Here is a 19,284-nt window from a genome sequence, read left to right as displayed (position 1 = left end):
GATTTGCCCTCTAAAAATTCTAGAGAAAATAATCTCCAAAATCCTCTCAAATCAGTGATGTAGCAGCCCCCCCCCCCCAAAAAAAAAAAAAAAAAAAAAAAAAAAAAAACTCTTCAACTAGCTCCAAAAACCACTCAAGAAAACCCAAAGGTCTCTGGGAAAAAAATATCCTTGAAGTAACTTGAAAATCTCCTTTAGTAATCAACCGAACAACTCTCCAAGACTCCAATCAGCACTTCAAATTTGCAGAAAATCTCCCTCTGAACAACCTACAAGAAACTCTCCAAATTCTCTTCACCGAACTTAGCTTAAGAATCGCAAGAGACTCAAATGAATAGTGTGAGTGAAATATAGGGGGCTGGGGTGTTTAAATAGCTTTAGGGGGGATAGATTAGAGTTAGAAATTAGGGAAAAAATAAAAATAAAAATAAAAAATAATGTTTTTTTATGCCAGGGCCCTTCAGCCGCGGGCCTTGCAGACTGGGGGAACCAGCGTCCGAATTGGAACAGTTTGGTTTGGTATTGAACTGGTTTGTTCTGGTTCAGAGGGCTGGTTTAGACCAAAATTTGCCCCAAACTGGTCGGTTCAACCGGTTCCGATAACATTTGTTCTATCTACAATTGCTTAACTAATATCGCATCATAAAGAAATTTTGTAATAAGTGATTGTTACAACATAGAACATCAGAATTTCAACATCACATGATAACTACTTCTAATGATTAATTTGCATTATTTCCACATAGCGTCATTAAGTAGTTATACAAGAAAATTTCAACCATTGAACATGAAAGAGCAATAGAAATAACAATGAGACAATAAAAACGCGACAAAGATTTAAGCCTATGGCAAGGGTAAAAGCCACAAGGAGAAAACCCATAAATATTTCCTTTTGAGAGATGTGAAAATTTGGAAGACCCAAATTTCTATTGCAACAACTGATTAAGTTCCTTCTATTTGTTAATTACTGAACAAATTATTTACTGCATCCTACAACAAATACCGAAACTAATACACTGCAACCTTCACCAATTAAATTAAATGCAGAAACAAGAAACTGAGCAAGAAAGAAATAACACACAAGTGACACTATTATTTTTGGACCAATGTCCTTGGAAAAACCTTATGCGGGAAAACCGGTGCAATGGTTGAGGGTTTGTATTATTAAGTAGTACTTTTCTGAATACAATCTTTGGATGCCTTGTTGGCTATCCAATATAGAGAATCTGACTGACAGAAGATTAGTGAGAAATACCTCACACTATTACTGGCGATCCAAGACTGATCCAACTACTGAATGGCTAGCCCCTAGCAGCCTCTATGCAGTTTTTGCGCAATCACTGTGCTGTTCTGCGTCACTCCTTCTGGGGCTTGCATCACCCCTTTTGGCTGATTGTTTTGCTTTTAGAACTTCGACTTCTCCCCTCCCTATCTCATACCTTGGCTGCCGGCTACAAAACTCTACCTCTCCTGCAAAATATGAATCTCCTCTCAGGCTCTGCGCTGCTTCTGCGTTAGCGTATTCTTCCCGGCGTAGCCTCTGCGTTGCCTCTTCTAGATCTCTCTTTGCCTCCTCTGCGATGTATTCTCGGATTAGGAAATTCTCCAACCTGAACTATCCCTGCCTCTCACTACAAGAAATCTCCTCAATCGATTTTCTAGCAACTGCTGCGCTGCCCTCTTTGAGAAATTCGATCTCTTGATCTCTCTTCGATGTGTCTTCCAAATGCCCATCAAGCCTCCTCTGATAATCTTCTCGTTGAGAACCAATGGCCTAGATTAGATTCTAATCAATGGCTTAGATCATTTTGGCTTGATCCTTGTCTTTTCTAGAAGTTTCACCCTCAGTTTAATTAATACCCTTTAATTATTTTAATTTCCTAAGTTTAGACTTGGGCAACCATTAAAAATAATTAATTATTTTAATAAACTGCCTTCGGGTGGAATTTCCCAAAACGATTTCTGGGTATTGTGGAATACATGTGTCCAAACCTCCTTGCAAATTTTGAGGCTTAGAGCACATCCGATGCTACCAGATATCAACACTCCCTCTTAGCGAGGAATGTGCTCTAATAATGCAACCTGCTGAAGCATCACCCTTCTCTATAACATCTCCCTCTACGTTGCTGATGTCTGACATCGTTGCCCACCAACTACTACGCAAATGCTGCATCTGCACTGCTGTTGACCCTGCCACTGCCAACATTGCATCTGTACTGCTGCTGACCTTGCCACTGCCGACATTGTATCTATACTGCAACCTTCATAATTTCTGCAACTGTGCTGCTGTTGGCACTGCCACTGCCAATACTTCATCTGCACTGCAACCTTCTCTAACTCTTGCTGCTACTGCATCAACAATGGAAAATCATCCAAAATTACTGAATAGGTGTTCAGCATGATGCATCTGCTACTGGAGTTTTGACTGCTGCTAGTCTCTGCGCTGACCCTCTGAAACCTTTGCGCTGCTGCTGGCTTTGCACTGTGCCAATTGCACTGTTGCCAACTTTGCTCTGCGCTGCTCAATCTCTGGCACTCCTAGCCACTGCAAGTGTCACTCCGACACTCCTTTGCATCAACTGATCTTGGTCCATCCTGCTACTTTTAATATGGGCTCCCATAGCAAAGTATTGGTCCAAGTAGTGGACTCCTCAAGGATCCTGCCCATCTGTAGTTCTTTCGGACTACAGTACTAGATCACCCCACCTCTCCCCTGGTGGTATCTGGGCAACCATGGCAAACTCCTCCTTGATCTTTGCGGATGCAGCGTTCAGGTCATGCTTCTCGTCCTTGTCCTTCTTCTTGAGAGGACACTATGTAGCATAGTGACCAATTTCACCATGCTGGAAGCATTTGATCTTCGAAACATCTTTCTTCTTCTTCTGCTGCTCTTGCTGCCCCTTAGATGCGAGGGCTGCATTCTCTTCCTCCTCCTTGGGCTTCGTTCCATTGCTGCTGTTATCAAGTTCGCACTTGACCAAGTTTCTCTTCATCTCTTTCTACTGAAGAGCAGCCCACATTCCTTCCCAATCCAACAATCTCTCTCTGCCCAAGATACTTTGGAAAAACACTTGCCATTCTTTTGAGACTAAATTCAGGGCTAGCCTCACAATCTCGGTAGGCTGAGCTGTTGACCCCACAGTTTCCAATGAGTCTCGGATTTCCTGAAGCTCTGTTAGGAACGGATCAATGCATTCCCCCTTTTGCATGCGTGGATTTCATCTTTTGCTCCAAGTACATCTTTCGCTGCTCGGAAGATCCTTCATATTGTTGATCTGGGGTAGCATCAGATGTTCTCTAGCCATGAAAATTGGTGGAGAGGCTAAAGCGCATGAGATCCCCAAGACCCAGAAATGGTTTGGGGAAATTCCACCCGATTAGAGAGATATTAAAATAATTAATATTTTTAATGGAGTTCGTAAGTCTAAACTAAGGAAAATTAAAATATTAATGGGTATTAATATAAAACTGTGTCAGAAGGTTCTAAATGACATGGATCAAGCCAAATCTAATATTAGCAGTTGATTAGAGATTTAATCTCGGACGTTGAAGACCCAACAGAAAAAGTATAAGAGGAGCCTTGAGGGTCAGTTGGAGATACACCAAGATTGATCAGTTAGTTCGATTTTCTGGAGCGGGGTTTGCTGAGAAAATTCGAACAAGTGATCAAAGTTGCAGCGAGAGGCAGTGAGTGCATAACAGAGAGGCAGAGATAGTGCTGGAGGGCCAACGCAGTGATTGAGGAGGCTACGTAGAGTTAGCAGGAGCCACGCAGAGGGCTAGAGAGACTGTGTAGAGGCTAGCAGGGCTTGCGTGGGTGATGCAGAAGGCCAGAGAGTTGACACAGAGGAGCAAAGGACTGGCGCAGGGGGTTCCAAAGCTACGCAGAGGCCAAGAGGGCTGACGCAGAGCTTCAGAGACCGTTGGAGAGATTTGCATGGAGCAGACTTGCTGAATATCTGGTTCCGAAGAGAGGGATTACTGCCAGATAGATATCTTTGTTGGGTGAGCCAGTTTGGCACCTTAGTTGTACTCAAGAAAGCTACTTAATAATAAAACCCTCAGCACTGCTGCACCAGTTTTCCCAAGTTGTGTTTTTTGGGGACGATTGTCCAAAAATAACGATGTCCCTTGTGTGTTTGTTTGTTATTTTAGTTGATGATCTGTAGATGGTTGAGACTGCATTTGTTTTTATTTTCAGTATTTATATGGTTAAATAACTTGTTAAGAAATTAAAGAAGTAGGTGAAATAAACCAAATAATGCAGTAGGAATTTCCGATGTGTTAGATTCAGAAAAATCAACATGGTATCAGAGCGTTGCAGATCACAGGAGAATTGAAGGCACCAGCTAAATCAAAAAATTTGTAGCAGAAACAACTGTCCTGAGAGACAGAGCTTGTTCCTAAGCAGAAAGCAACAGAGAAGGAGTGACGCAATTGGTCATCATTTCGAGCCAGAGAGAGGGCTAGTGCAGAGGCAGAGGAAGGCAAAAGAGGATCACGAAGAGCCATGTCATCCCACTCAGTCAGGTAGGCTTGACGTAGTTGGCCAGAGGAGTGATTCAGCCTTGCCGGGATTGCGCTGAGCTAAGAGGCTCAATTTCTTCAGCTGTTGGGGCCTAGGGAGCTGTGGGCAGATTGTGGATATGGAAGCTAGTGGGGTGTTGTTGCTGTCGAAACAGAACAGTACCTAATGGGACAGAACCAAGGTAGAGGGAGATGCTTCCTTGAGGAACTTCTAGCCAAGAAATCCATATCCTAGTTCTGCAGTTGCAAAGAGGATTGGAGAGGAGCAGTTCGACAGTTGGTAGGAGGATTTCCATGAGGGAAATCGAGACTCAGAGGGAGTCTAGGAGAGAACTTCCTGGAAGGAAGTCGAGACTCAGAGGGAGTCCAGGAGAAGAGCGGAGATGGCAATGAACGGACTTAGGGATCAGGACAGGTTGGACGAAGTGTCCAACTTTGTCATCAAGGGCTTCACCTTGAAAACCGTGGCTATCCTAGTTGACCCAATTGATAATGAAAGGTATGAGGATGCAATGACGAAGGCAAAGTGCATAATCCTTGATGGGGTCAAGGATCATGTAGTTCATCATATTGCCAAGAAGAATACGACAAAGGAGATGTGGGACACTTTGACGACATTGTATCAGGGCACTTCCGTGCAGAGGAAGATGCTACCGGAGAATCAGCTGCGGTCGTATCAGATGCAGAAGGGGGAGCAGATAGATCAATACCTCAGCGGGTTGCAGGAGATTCAGGACTAACTTACTTCAATAGGTGTCACGCCGGATCAGGAGTTCATGGTGAGGACTGCCCTGAATGCAGTCTCCGAGGATTGGGAGACATTTGTCCAAAGCATTTTGGGTAGAGCGAATCTTCCAGGATGGGAAGAGATGTGGGCAACTCTTTGCCAAGAAGAGATCAGACGGCTGACCAAGGCGGGAAGTAGTAGCAAAGGAGGTCAAATCAAGAAAGAGGAGGAGGAGGATGCGGCTCTGGCATCTGCATGACAACATGGGAAGAGGAAGAAGAACTTCCATTGTGGGGAGTTGGGTCATTATGCAACCCAGTGTCCCAGGAAGAAGAATAAGAGAGAGGCTTCTGACTCTAAGGTAGCTTCGGCTAAGGCGGAGAAAGAAGTCGAGATGGATGACGACTGTGCCATGAGTGTTCATGCACCTCTAGAGAAGAGGTTGGGAGAAATCGAGCTGTAGTCAGGAGGACTACAAAATATGTGGGGCAAGATCCTTGAGGCACCCAAACTCTTGGATCATATTTGGCTATGGGAACCCCGAATGGCAGTAGCAGGATGACGGATGTCAGCTGGAACAAGATGCGGATGGGGCGACAATGCAGTGCTAGAGTGCAGAGGTTTGTAGCAGTGCAGCGGGGGTTGCAACAGTGCGAGAGGCACAAAGGTGGTTGTAGAAGTGCAGAAAGGCACAATGGAGGTTGCAACAGTGCAAGAGTCATAAAGATGTTTGTAGCAATGCAGAGGCAGCAGAGAAGGCACCAGATAGCAGTAGAGGTAGCTTCAGCATCAGGAGGGTTCCAAGTTGACAAGGATGTCAGTATTTGGATAGATCAATTACTTACTTTTCAGTAACTGAGTTGCAGTGCAACAATTAGCAGTGATAATGCTATGGGCAACATGATGCAACATGATGAGAGAGAATTGCAGTGCAGATGTGGTGTTGGGAGGAAGGACCAACAACAACATGGATGCAGAGGGCGCTGCAGTACAGATGTACCAGTGGCAGTGGCAGAGCTATGGGAAACAATATAGGAGGCAGTAGTGCAAAGGATGTTGGGCAGCAAGCCAAGCATCAACACAGGTATCGGTGCTGGATGATCATGGTGATGTTCAGTGGTGGAGCATCACTAGAGCACTTTCCTCGTTAAGAGGGAGTGTTGATTTGGGGTAGCATCAGATGTGCTCTAGCCATGAAAATTGGTGGAGAGGCTAAAGCACATGTGGTCTCCAAGACTCAGAAATGGTTTGGGGAAATTCCACCTGGTTAGAAAGATATTAAAATAATTAATATTTTTAATGGAGTTCCTAAGTCTAAACTTAGGAAAATCAAAATATTAATGGGTATTAATATAAAACTGGGTGAGAAGGTTCTAAATGACATGGATCAAGCGAAATCTAATCTTAGCCGTTGATTAGAGATTTAATCTCGGCTGTTGAAGACTCAACAGAAAAAGTATAAGAGGAGGCTTGAGGGTTAGTTGGAGATACACCAAGATTGATCAGTCAGTTCGATTTTCTGGCACAGGGTTTGCTGAGAAAATTCGAACAAGTGATCAGAGTTGCAGCGAGGGGCAGTGAGTGCATATCAGAGAGGCAGAGATAATACCTGAGGGCCAATGCAGTGATTGAGGAGGCTAAGCAGAGCTAGCAGGAGCCACGCAGAGGGCTAGAGAGACTACGTAGAGTTTAGCAGGGCTTGCGTGGGTGACACAGAAGGTTAGAGAGTTGACACAAAGGAGGAGAGGGTTGACGCAGGGGGTTCCAAAGCTACGCAGAGGCCAGGAGGGCTGACGCAGAGCTTCAGAGAAGTGTTGGAGAGATTTTCGTGGAGCAGACTTGCTGAATATCTGCTTCCGAAGAGAGGTATTATTGCCAAATAGATATCTCTGTTGGGTGAGCTAGTTTGGCACGCTAGTTGTACTCAAGAAAGCTGCTTATTGATAAAATTCTCAGAACGCTACACCGATTTTCCCAAGTTGGGTTTTTCCAGGGACGATTGTCCAAAAATAACAGTGTCCCTTGTGTGTTTGTTTGTTATTTTAGTTGATGATTTGTAGATGGTTTAAATTGCATTTGTGTTTGTTTTCAGTATTTATATGGTTAAATAAATTGTTAAGAAATTAAACATGTAGGTGAAATAAACCAAATAATGCAGTAGGAATTTATGATGTGTTAGATTCAAAAAAATCAACATGTATAGCATGGCCAACGCTTCCCACATCTGTCGGGCAGTGTCTTTGCCGGCAATGTGACACACTACGTGATCTCTCACTCCGTCGAGGATCAATCATTTGGCCTTCGCCATTTCAGCCTTGTACTTCTTGAGCGGGTCTGGATTCGCGGGTACAACTACTACATTGTTGACATAGGTTTTGAGATCGTGCTCATCTAGAAGGCATGAAATCCTTGCCTTCCAGATCACATAGTTGGATGCACCCTCTCACTGATCCTGATCTCGCAACTCATTAGCTGCCATCTCTGCCAACGAAATGTCGAATTGCCTCCTCTCTCCTCTGCGCTGCTGCTGGGCTGGCCTATGCACTCCTTGCTGGAGTCAGTAGATCTATTGCTCCCTGTTGTTGCTGAGCAAACGAGGATTCAAACTTCTTGGTTGGAAGTCCTCTGAGGAAGAATTCCCTCAACAATGTCTCTCTTCTTCCTTCTGACGTTTTTCTGCCCCAACAACTGTTGCAGAAAACTGCGTCACACTAGTAACGTCCTCTGCGCTGTTCCCTCTGACATTGGCAAACTTCGATATGGAAGTATTATCTCTCTATCGACTCACTCAGAGAGAGACCTTCCTCGAAAATTTTGCTCTCCTGGCCTGGACTGCGCAATCCCTCTGGGAATTCGATTTGCTGCTCACGCAGCACTTCGACTTCCCTCCTTCTCTTCAACGCTGGGCTCTTCTGGCTCTGCTCTCTTGCTTCACCTGTGCTCTGATACCTTGTGAAAATTTGGAAGACCCAAATTTCTACTGCAACCACTGATTAAGTTCCTTCTATTTGTTCATTACTGAAGAAATTATTTACTGCATCCTACAACAAATACCGAAACTAATACATTGCAACCTTTACCAATTGAATTAAATGCGGAAACAAGAAACTGAGCAAGAAAGAAATAACACACAAGCGACACCATTATTTTTGGACCAATGTCCTTAGAAAAACCCAATGCAGGAAAACCGGTGTAGCAGCTGAGGGTTTGTATTATTAAGTAGTAGTTTTCTGAATATAATCTTTGGATGCCTTGCTGGCTATCCAATACAGAGAATCTGACTGACAAAAGATTAGTGAGAAATACCTCACACTATCACATGTCCTTAGAAAAACCCAATGCGGGAAAACCGGTGTAGCAACTGAGGGTTTGTATTATTAAATAGTAGTTTTCTGAATATAATCTTTGGATGCCTTGCTGGCTATCCAATACAGAGAATCTGATTGACAAAAGATTAGTGAGAAATACCTCACACTATCACTGGCGATCTAAGACTCATCTAGCCACTGAATGGATAGCCCCTAGCAACCTCTACACAATTTCTGCGCAATCACTGCGCTGTTCTGCGTCACTCCTTATGGGGCTTGCGTCACTCTCTGGCTGATCATTTTGCTTCTGGAACTTCGACTTTTGCCCTCCCGGTCTAACACCCCGGTTTCCGGCTTCAAACTCAACCTCTCCAGCAAAATACGGATCTCCTCTCAAGCGCTGCGCTGCTTATGCGTCAACCTATGCTGCCCAACGTAGCCTCTGCATTGCGTCTTCTGGATCTCTCTCTGCCTCCTCTGCGATGTATTCTCGAATTAGGAAATTCTCCAACCGGAACTATCCTTGTCCCTTACTGCAAGAAATCTCCTCATCGATTCTCTAGCAACTACTGCGTTGCTCTCTCTGAGAAATTCGATCTCTTGATCTCTCTCTGATGTGTCTTCCAAATGCCCATCAAGCCTTCTCTTATAAGATTCTAATCAATGGCTCAAATCATTTTGGCTTGATCCTCGTCTTCTTCTAGAAGTTTCACCCTCAGTTTAATTAACACCCTTTAATTATTTTAATTTCCTAAGTTTAGACTTAGGCACCCATTAAAAATAATTAATTATTTTAATAAAACTGGCTTCAGATGGAATTTCCCAAAGCGATTTTTGGGTATTGTGGAATATATGTGTCCAAGCGTCCCTGCAAATTTTGAGGCTTAGAGCACATCCGATGCTACTAGAAATCAACAAGAGAGAGTTCAATGTCCATCAATACATCCAGATAAACAAGATATCAAAGATAATAGATAACCAAAGAATGATCTCACATATGTCAAGCTTCTTTTCTTATTTTCCTCTATTTTTCGTCCTCCTTTCCTTCCATATAACTCGCTAGAACAGACAAAAGCATGATGCGAATTACCAAATGAGGAGGAATGCCCCACATATAAATAGTCTTCACAAGGGGTCGAATAGGTGCCTCTAAGGGGCTCAGCTAACCTGAACAAAAAGGAGGCGAACTTGAGCAATTTTTGGAGGCAAAATATAAATATAAATTTTATAATTTATTCATGATGAAAATACTGACCATGGCTACCATATATCCAACAAAGAAGACATTGCGGGAACGATCTTCCAAAGGCAGTGCAAGTTCCAGTTTAGCCTTACACATTTCCAGTTGCTAGTGTGAGTTGCAAGGAGTGTGAATTGCACTGAGGAGGCCGTTTTGATTTTGTAGATGAAACTTGGGCTTCCAAATCAATTTGCCAGTGGAGATATTGATTACCGGAGCTTTGCCAGTAAGAGGCAAGCTGATTGTATTTCTCAATTTCGCTGAAAATTTATTAATAATATAAACCCTCATCTGTAGACTGATTTCCCCACTTTGGTGTTTTTCCGGGGACTATTGTCCAAAAATCTTGGTGTCAATAATTTTGTGTGGGTGCATTATTTCTCAGTTCCCGTCTTTATTTGTGAAGATTGCAGTGGTGAATTAATCATTATTTGCTGTAATAATTTCTGAAGACAAATAAACTGCATAAATTAGAAGATTAAATTTCTAGTTACTGCAATTAAAGAAATTTCACAATAACCTCTCATTTGAGCCTTGATTTGACCCCATTGCCCAATTGAAAGACACTAGTCTTCGGTCCTTCCATCCAACTTATTTCATTCAATCGATACAACTATTTTGCTAGAACTTCTCTTCACTTCACCTTGGACCTTACTGTGTAAGTTCTAATAATCCTACCCTAGGGAAGCCCCCTTGAAACGTAGGAGAGCCAGCCTAAAGTGCAGAATAGGGTTTTGTGAGATGACAGTGGCCTTCCTGTTAGTTACACCAAAGCCTTGCTTGAGTTTTAGAACTTTATCTCAGGAAGGGAGAGTTTGTGTGGTAATATACCCTATTCTATTATATGGGTGTATATGGAAGATTACAGAAGGTGCATATGAAATATGTACCAGATTAGTTGTACCAGATTAGTACAAGTGGCATGCAAAGCTTGCAGGTATGGCTTCTGAACATAGCTCATCCAAATATGGAAAATGGGTGAGGATTTAAAAGACGTGAAAGCTAAAAATGAAAAGCATAAAGCTAAAAGAAAAAAGCTTAAAGCTAAAATGCTAAAAGCATAAATTTAAAAGAGAACCTTAAATCCAAAAAGCTAAAAGCTAACTTCAAGTTCTCATAACTTTTGGGAATAACAAAATTAGTTTCGCTGTGTACACAAACACACAACATCTAGAAAACTAATTCACACACACACACATCTAGAATTCTGTTTACGCACACACATAAAAACACATGTAAAAGACAATTTCACCCACCCACCAACACAAACTCATCTAGAAGAGTAGTTTCATTATGGATGGCTAGAACTCTCCACCTCTAGATATTGGTGTTTTATTCATATCTTTTCAGAAGTATGCAGTATTCACCCTTCAAGTTGCTCCTAAATAAAGTTGTCATTTTCCAGTACAGGATTGGGCAGATATGCTATTGAGGATGTACTTGCGCTGGGGCGAAAAGCAGGGCTATAAAGCAAGGGTTGTCGAAAAATCTATTGGAGACGAGGCCGGTATCAAGTCAGTAACAATAGAATTTGAAGGCTGCTTTGCTTATGGTTATCTGGCTGGAGAGAAAGGGACTCACCGTCTTGTACGGCAGTCTCCTTTTAATGCAAAGGGTCTCCGACAGGTATTTTCTTTCATTTCTTCCTTGTTTCTCGTTGGAATATTTTTTACTGTTATAAATTACTGGAGTTATATTCCAGAATATGATTGTCACTTTCATCCTTAAAGGTGCATTCTCTGACAGACATTGTTTGGTCATGCCAAGTTAGTCAATGTATGTTCTCAATGTGGCTCTAACATCTTGGATCCTTTACTTATGCACTGTTTCCTACTTGAGTGTCCATGAATTTCTTGAAATTCCTATTTGTTGCAGAACTAATGGCTCAACAACCTACCAAAATTTGATGATTTCTTCTTTGTATGAAAATCCTATTCATTACTTGAGTTACAAACTAGATCCATGGCACAATTTAACATGTGAAATGTGAAGCAATGGTATTTGAAAAGTTAAATGATGTACATACTGGATTTTCCGATTCAAGGTCAACGGTTCAAGGACCCAAAGTTGTCAATATTGCAGCTAGATTTCTTCAAGCTAGAAATCTGAAGTTCTCTCTTAAAGAAAAATATGTGAAGACCTGCACATTCGTGGTCTATTTGAAGTGGGTGGATAAGTCAATGGCTGACTTTCTCTTTTTGAACTTAGTTTTTTTCAAATTTCTTCTCATTTTTCCACAAAGCTGTGTATTATTTAAAGCTTTGTTTGCCACTGTTGATTCCAATGGTATTTTCAAGCATAAATATTTGATGTTTCTGAAACTTTTATGGATATGGTGTATGAATTTGGTGCCCAAGTTCAAATCCAAATTGCTGAGTTGATGTGTCCCATGCTTTAATATAATAATCTTGCTCAAGTTATTTCTTGTCAAATGGGATAAGCTTTGGCAGAGGAAATTTATAGGAATATATGATATTGTGGTCTCTTGTTTACATGTTTCTAGAAAGTCATGTGGAAGAAAGGCTTATAAGATGGCTTGGTTCCCCAAAAGGGGCAGAACCTTCTATCAGTTAGGTCTATGCTTGACTCCATGAGTCCATGTGAAAAAAACTAGTAAGATAAGATAGATACGATAATTGTATCAATGTCCAACAAAAGGTATGCCAACAGGACTAAAAGAATACATCTAGTGGAAATACAAAATGGGAGTGTGAAAAAACTCCTATATCAATGCTATCAAAAGTAGATATAGATAAAGATCTAAGTATCAAGCTAACTAGCTAAAAGAAACTATAGGGAAGGCACAAGTTGAAGAGAATCGATAAATGTTGAAACTAGGTGTAGTAAAAAAGAGAGGATGTCAATGCATGCTAGAGTTAGTTGCTGAGGCTGAGTGAGTGGTTTAGAGGCAAGTTCCTCATTGGAGTCATTTATCATTGTGAAAGGACCATTTTTCTGGTGGGTGATGTCTTTAGGGAAGTGACTTGGGTTGAGGGGACTTGGATGTTCCTAGTGCTAACACAAGAGTGAGGAAGCCCGACTCTCCTAATATTGAAGTTCATGGGGAAGAAACTCCAGATGAAAGACTAGCTACTTGATAGAACCTAGAGAGTAGTGTTTTGGATGAGGAGAACTGAACTCTGGGATCTCCTAGAGCTGATGTTTATGTTAGATTGGTGGTGTCTATTCTAGGGCCTATAATGATAGCTCGTCAAGCGTCTCAAGCAGGGTGGTCGACCCACGGTAGGGGGTTGAGAGGAAACTCGAGGTCTTAATGATCTAGAATTTGAAGTGCTGTGTATCTTTGCATGATGTTTGTTTCCCCGATTTAATAAGAAAATTTGGAAGAAAGCAGTGATCCTCCTAAAGGTTTTTGGTTGGGATGGGCATGTAGAGACTATGATCTATGTCCTAACACCTCTTTCATGAAGACATCAAAGCCTCTTTGGTTGAGGTAGCAAAAGAAGGTGGAGAGGGAGCTCCCAGATTCCCAGAGCCAATTGTATCTCCCTTTGATCTCATAGTAAATAGGGCATTGGAAAATGAGATGCTCCTCTGTCTTTGTCTCCTATAGGTGGCATAACTAGCAAACCCTATACAACTGTGGGATGTGGTGATCTGTCTCAACCCAAAGTCAGTGATAGCCCACTAGGAATTGACAAAGGGGGACTGTGAGGGCATGCACACCATGTCTACACGTATATGGAGGTCTGATAATAAGACCATCTCTTAGCTCCAAAAACTTAAAAAGTGCTTGAAATTTAAGGTCACCTTTGGGCCAAAACCCACAATAGGCGTGATACATGTGAAGTAGATATACTATCTGTAAATGTTCTTTTTGATTACCTGGTTTAAGCCTTGTTTAGATGGGAGGAGGTGACAGGGTACCTAAAAGAGGGGAGACAGTTTGGTGTGATGGTCAATAACTGAAGTAACCAAGAAGCCTTTGAGAATCAACAATAAACTCCCCTTCAGGGGCGTACTAAGCCAATGGCCTCAAATTAAAAGGTGCAAGATAGGGATACTGATCCTTGCTAGAAGTCTAGTCGCCAAAGATCTGGACTTTGTGAAGGAAAGGGACCAGTTTGAAAATGGCTATGAGGCATTAAGGCTGGGTCTTGAACTCTTCGTGGACAATAGGCCAAGGAAGAATCTGTTTGCATCAGACAATGCACCTAAGGAGGAGGGTGTAGACTCTTTCTATCTTGGAACCATAAGATCTGCAGGTTTGATGATAGTGTTTAAGAGGTGCATCTTGGATGAGATATCTTGGAAATAGTTTTGGAAGCATTGTCTCTCAAGAAGGGCGAGGGAGCCATATCTCTTGTTGAGCCAAGGTTAGAGAGTATGTTGCAAGCTGAAGTGGGACCTCATGAATTGAGCCCCCAAATAATTATCGGCTGTAGATCTTCTGACTTTTCCATTAAACCATATTCTTGTAATTGATAGCCATAATGTTCAACTCAAAGATCACCTGTAGGGACTCACTTGTTGCAACTATCAATATATGATAGGCAGATCTGCACTCGTAGAATCATTTCCACAGCTAACAGCTGAAGACTAAACAAAGCACTATAAAGAAAGTTCAAGGGTGCAGATATTGTATGTCACAGGGTTAGATCAAAGTGGCGGAAAACTAAAGATTATATCTACATAAACAATCTGGGAAATCAGGACAGCATACTAGAAATCTGTAGCAACAATCACATTCCTTGCTATTATTTATGGAAAAGAGAAATTGCATAGCTTGGTATCACACACAGCAGAATCAATCTACTACCCTAGCTTACTCTCTAGTGGAATCCCTCTACTAAGGTTGATTGAACTACAGCAGAAGCTGGTACATAACACACAATGTGCCCACACAAAAGCAAAACTTTATTTTCTAATTCATTTAAAACACACTGAAATGAACAACTTTGACACAACAATCTCTGTGGCTAATAGTTGCTGCAAATCACATTGACTTCTTTCTCTGCCCTGTCTAACTAGTGTGCCCTCCTCTTCTTTATATAAGATGAGGAATATGAGGTTACAAAAAAGGATAAGAATAGCATCAAGAGTGGCACACTTCACATGCTGATGTATGCTTCCAGAGTGATTACTCTTTGCATGTGGGAATCTCTCCCAGAATAGTGCACCACATGCAAGAGAAATCTCTCCTAATTGTGCACCATGTATGCTGCCCAAAATAACTGTGTATCTGCACCCTCATAAAACAGAACATGCATGCAGGCATGTGCCTTACTGATGTGGTAATGTGCCCTCTCGTCCCTCATCCCTTCATAAGCATCTCACTATCTTTGCATGAAGATTTCCCTCATACCAGTGCACCCCTCCTCCAGCAGAACCCAAGCAAACAACAGCTTGAATCCCTGAAGGCAAAAAGGAATGGAGAACATTGTTGGAGCATTGAGATAAACTAATATGACTGTTAAGGTTTCCATTTTTTTCATTCATTCTTTAATTTTAATGCTGATCTTGATCATAAGCAATTTAGAAAACAATAATATGCTAATTTTCTTCCAAGTAATCCTAAGATTGAGCTACGCCTAGATATTTCTATTGAAAAGTCCTTATGCACATGCATACTCTGCACAAAGGGTTTCCTATTTGAGAGGCACTGCTTCATTTTGCTATAACTGGTGATATGATCTTAGACACGCCACTAGCAAGCTAATTCGTTGTCAATCTGCTCATCCATTCCTTGCTTTATTGAGCATAGTAAAATCTTTTTCAAGGTAAATAATATTTTGCTCAAGAAACCAGCAAAACAGTTAAGAAACAAAGAGGATGAATGTTGCGACCTCTTTGGCTACATAAGTAAATATACGAAGAGGGATAATGCCAGTCAGTGGTAATTGTTTAAACTCCAGTCATGCACCTCACAGATGGAGGGGCCTCCTCTTCTAATACAAGTGTGTCTTTGTTGGTCACAAGTAGAAAGATTGCATTTTTGTTTTTAGGTTGCTGAATCACTTTAGGAATCAGCTAATTGGATTGGGAGATATGAAGATGGATTGAGCAATCTTATTATCTAGATAAATGAAGTCTTTCAAAGTTCTGGTTTGGTTCATGATGCAATGCTTTGAATTTTCTCCAACATTATGTGTAGGTACTCGTCCTAACTTATAGAAAACTCGAGCATTCTAAGAAGGAGCTCGTTGTGGTCCCTTTGATTAAGGCACAAATCAATGAACCCTTTTTCACTACTATTTTTGACATGCATGGCTGGTCTCTTTGGGCTCATCTCTGGCTTCTTTTGCCCTAGATAGGATTGGAGGGTGAGCATTGGATGGGCTTATTTGAGGACTCATGGTTTTAACTCATGGTTTTAGGGGAGCTTGTTTATGTAGGGGTGCTCACTAGTGTATGGGCTAGTCCAACCTGTGTTGGGGTCCACGTATGTGTTATTGCATGGTTGTGTTTCTATTAAGTATATATGTGGCTTTGGCCTTGGTGCAGTATCCTTCAAATAGTTCTCATACATGGCAATCTCACAAAGTCAACTTTTCATGTTTCTTGAGGCAATTCATGTTTTCCCATGCAAGTGGTCTCGAAAGTCAAAAAGTCAACTTGGTCCCATATTGTTTAGTTTGATGAAAGGATGAAATGTCACGTAGAATTTTTCCAAATAGTGAAGGCATTGTCAAGTTACAAGTGGTTAGAGTTGGTCAACATGTACCATAGGTTCTCAGGTGGTAGAATAGGGGCAACATTGGGCATTTTTTGACATGCATTATGTCAAAATTGGCCTACAGAAAGATAGAAACAAAACCCATATCTCATATTATCCATATTCATCAGGGAATTAGAGATCTACCATTTGGGCTTGAAGTCGTGGCATTGACTGGGGTGATGTGGCAATGCAATGGACTTTGGGAGCCAATGGGGCTCATTACATGTTTGATCAAGGCAAATAATAGCTAAAATAGGTGGAACACTTGGCCAAACATCAAGATGTTGGAGATGAGGCAAAAGGGTGGCAAGTCCACTTTACTATCCATGAAATGTCAAGTCAACTAGCCATTTGAGAGGATAAGGTTGTTGGGAGTCAAAAGTTGGAATGTTTGAGCATCTTGGACCAAGAAGTTAGCAAAGGTGTTAGCCATTACAAAGTAAAAATGTCATCTTATGGACCAAATGGAACCATATTTCAAGCAAGTTGAGTTACTATGGACTATGTTGAGCTTCAAGGTAGCCATTTGAGAGGGATGTTGGGCATTCAAGAAGGCCATTGAGCACTATTGGACACTTATTCATCTTTTCTTCAAATTATGGATCAATGCAAAAGGAAATGTTGGACCTCCAAGGGAATCTTGAACCAATTTGACCCCTATACTGAGCAAACTTATGATGTAATGTAATACTTTATTAAAAATTACTAAGTCTCCGATATGTGAATGACTAGTAAATATTATTTTCTAGAGGAGGAATCAACTCGCTGTTAGAAAATGTTTATAAAAGGCTAGCCTCTCCTCTAGCAAAGGGTTGTTATCTTGTGAGATCAATGCCATTAATAAAATACCTCATTTTTGCAAACCTTTGTTTTATTACGTTGTGTGGGTTGGATGATATTATCTTGTGTTTTCTTGGCTTTTTTGTGGTAATCAGGTTTAGGTCTAAAATTAGTTTTATCGAGTAAGATCACACGTAAGTGTTGATTTGGAGTAGCATCAGATGTGCTCTAGCCATGAAAATTGGTGGAGAGCCTAAAGCACAAGAGATCTCCAAGACCCATAAATGGTTTGGACATATTGTACCCGGTTTGGGAGATATTAAAATAATTAATATTTTTAATCGAGTTCCTAAGTCTAAACTGTTGGAATTTCTAAGTTTAACCCATTAGAAATTCTTCCTGTACTATCTGATTTATTTTTTCCTACTTGTTCAATTACTCAACAAGTTATTTACCATGCAAATACTGAAAATAAATACAAGTACAGTATCAACACATATAGATCATCAACTGAAAGTAAACAAGCACACAAGTGACATCGTTATTTTTGGACTAATGTCCCCGGAAAAACCAAATGCGGGAAAACCAGTGCAACTATTCAGAGGGTTTTATTATTATGCAGTTTCAGAATACAACCTGGGTGCCAGAAATGGCTCACCCAACAGAAAATGCTCTCGACAGACAGATATTCCGGCTGAAACACCGGATGAACGATCCCATAGCAACAATGCAACTTCTGCTGCTCTGTGTCACTCTGATAGGGATTGCGTCACCCTATCTGGCTCTCTAGCTCTTAGTCTGTCCCATGAAATGTTCCCAGCGCTGCCTCTAGGCCCTGCACCAACCTCTCTGGCCCAGCATCAGCCTCTCTGGGCTCTGCATCAGCTTCTGGAGCCTCTGTGTCAGCCCTTGGACCCTCTGCGTCTCACACGCTGGCCCTCATTGGCTTTGGGCAGCTCCTGGCTGCCTCTGCGTGGTCTCTAGCTGGCTCTACGTCCCTCTCCTGGCTCTGCGCTAATCCTCTTGGTACTAGCTCTGCCTCTCTGCTATGTATTCACTGCCCCTCAGTTGCAACTTAGATCACTCACTCAATTTCCTCAGCAAACCCTGCCCCAGAAAATCGAGTTCTTGATCTCTCTTGGTGTGTTCTCCAGCTGACCCTCAAACCTCCTCTTATACTTTTCTCGTTGGTCCATCAACGGCCGAGATTAAATCTCTAATCAGCGACTAAGATTAGATTTGGCTTGATCCATGACTTTTGGACCCTTCTAACCCAGTTTTATATTAATACCCATTAATATTTTATTTTTCCTAGGTTTAGACTTAGGAACTCCATTAAAAATATTAATTATTTTAATATCTCCCAAACTGGTTAGAATCTGCCCAAACATTTTTGGATCTTGGAGATCTCATGTGCTTTAGCCTCTCCACCAATTTTCATGGCTAGAGCACATTTGATGCTACCCCAAATCAACACTCCCTCTTAGCGAGGACTGTGCTCTAGTAATACTCCTCATTGAGTATCACCTTGATCATCTAGCATCGGTCCCTGTGTTGATACTAGACCTCCCTGCCTAACATCCTTTGCACTGTTGCATCATGTACTGCTGCCCATGGGCATACCACTACGACTGCTGCATCCGTACGACAACTCCCTCTGCATCCGTGCTGTTGCTGGTCCATATATCCAACACTGCATCCCCTTCTCCTCACGCTGCATCGTGCTGCCCATAGCATTGCCACTGCTAACTGCTGCACTGCAACCTAGTTATTGAGAAGGAAGTAACTGATTCACCCAACTCTGACATCCCTGTCAGGCTAGAGACTCTCCCGATGCTGAAGCTCCCTCTGCCGCTAACAAGTGCTCCCTCCACTGACCTCTACGCTACTGCAACAACTTCATGCATCTCGCACCGTTGCACACCTCTTCATGCCATCCTGCACTAGTGCAATACTCCCGTGCTTCTCGCACAGTTGCATCATGCTAGCCTCTGCGCTGACCCTGGACTCCTGCACTGTAGTA

At 41.9% G+C, this 19,284-nt stretch overlaps 1 protein-coding gene across 2 annotated transcripts in view; it reads left to right on the top strand.

Annotated features, from left to right (window-relative positions):
- The window catches only part of LOC149259866 (peptide chain release factor PrfB1, chloroplastic-like), a 213,762-nt gene that overhangs the window by 139,088 nt on the left and 55,390 nt on the right, over positions 1-19,284 (top strand). For both annotated transcript variants that reach the window (XM_089419267.1, XM_089419275.1), the window contains exon 5: positions 11,213-11,428. In XM_089419267.1, the coding sequence (XP_089275393.1) occupies positions 11,213-11,428 (216 nt within the window). The remainder of the gene's footprint in view (positions 1-11,212; positions 11,429-19,284) is intronic.

The sequence above is a fragment of the Pinus tabuliformis genome, chromosome 6 (genome assembly GCF_031772625.1).
Source record: "Pinus tabuliformis cultivar Carrire ecotype Pingquan chromosome 6, CPIR1, whole genome shotgun sequence".
Taxonomy (NCBI): domain Eukaryota; kingdom Viridiplantae; phylum Streptophyta; class Pinopsida; order Pinales; family Pinaceae; genus Pinus; species Pinus tabuliformis.
Note: the sequence above shows the minus strand (reverse complement) of the source record. Positions and strands in the feature narration are given on the sequence as shown.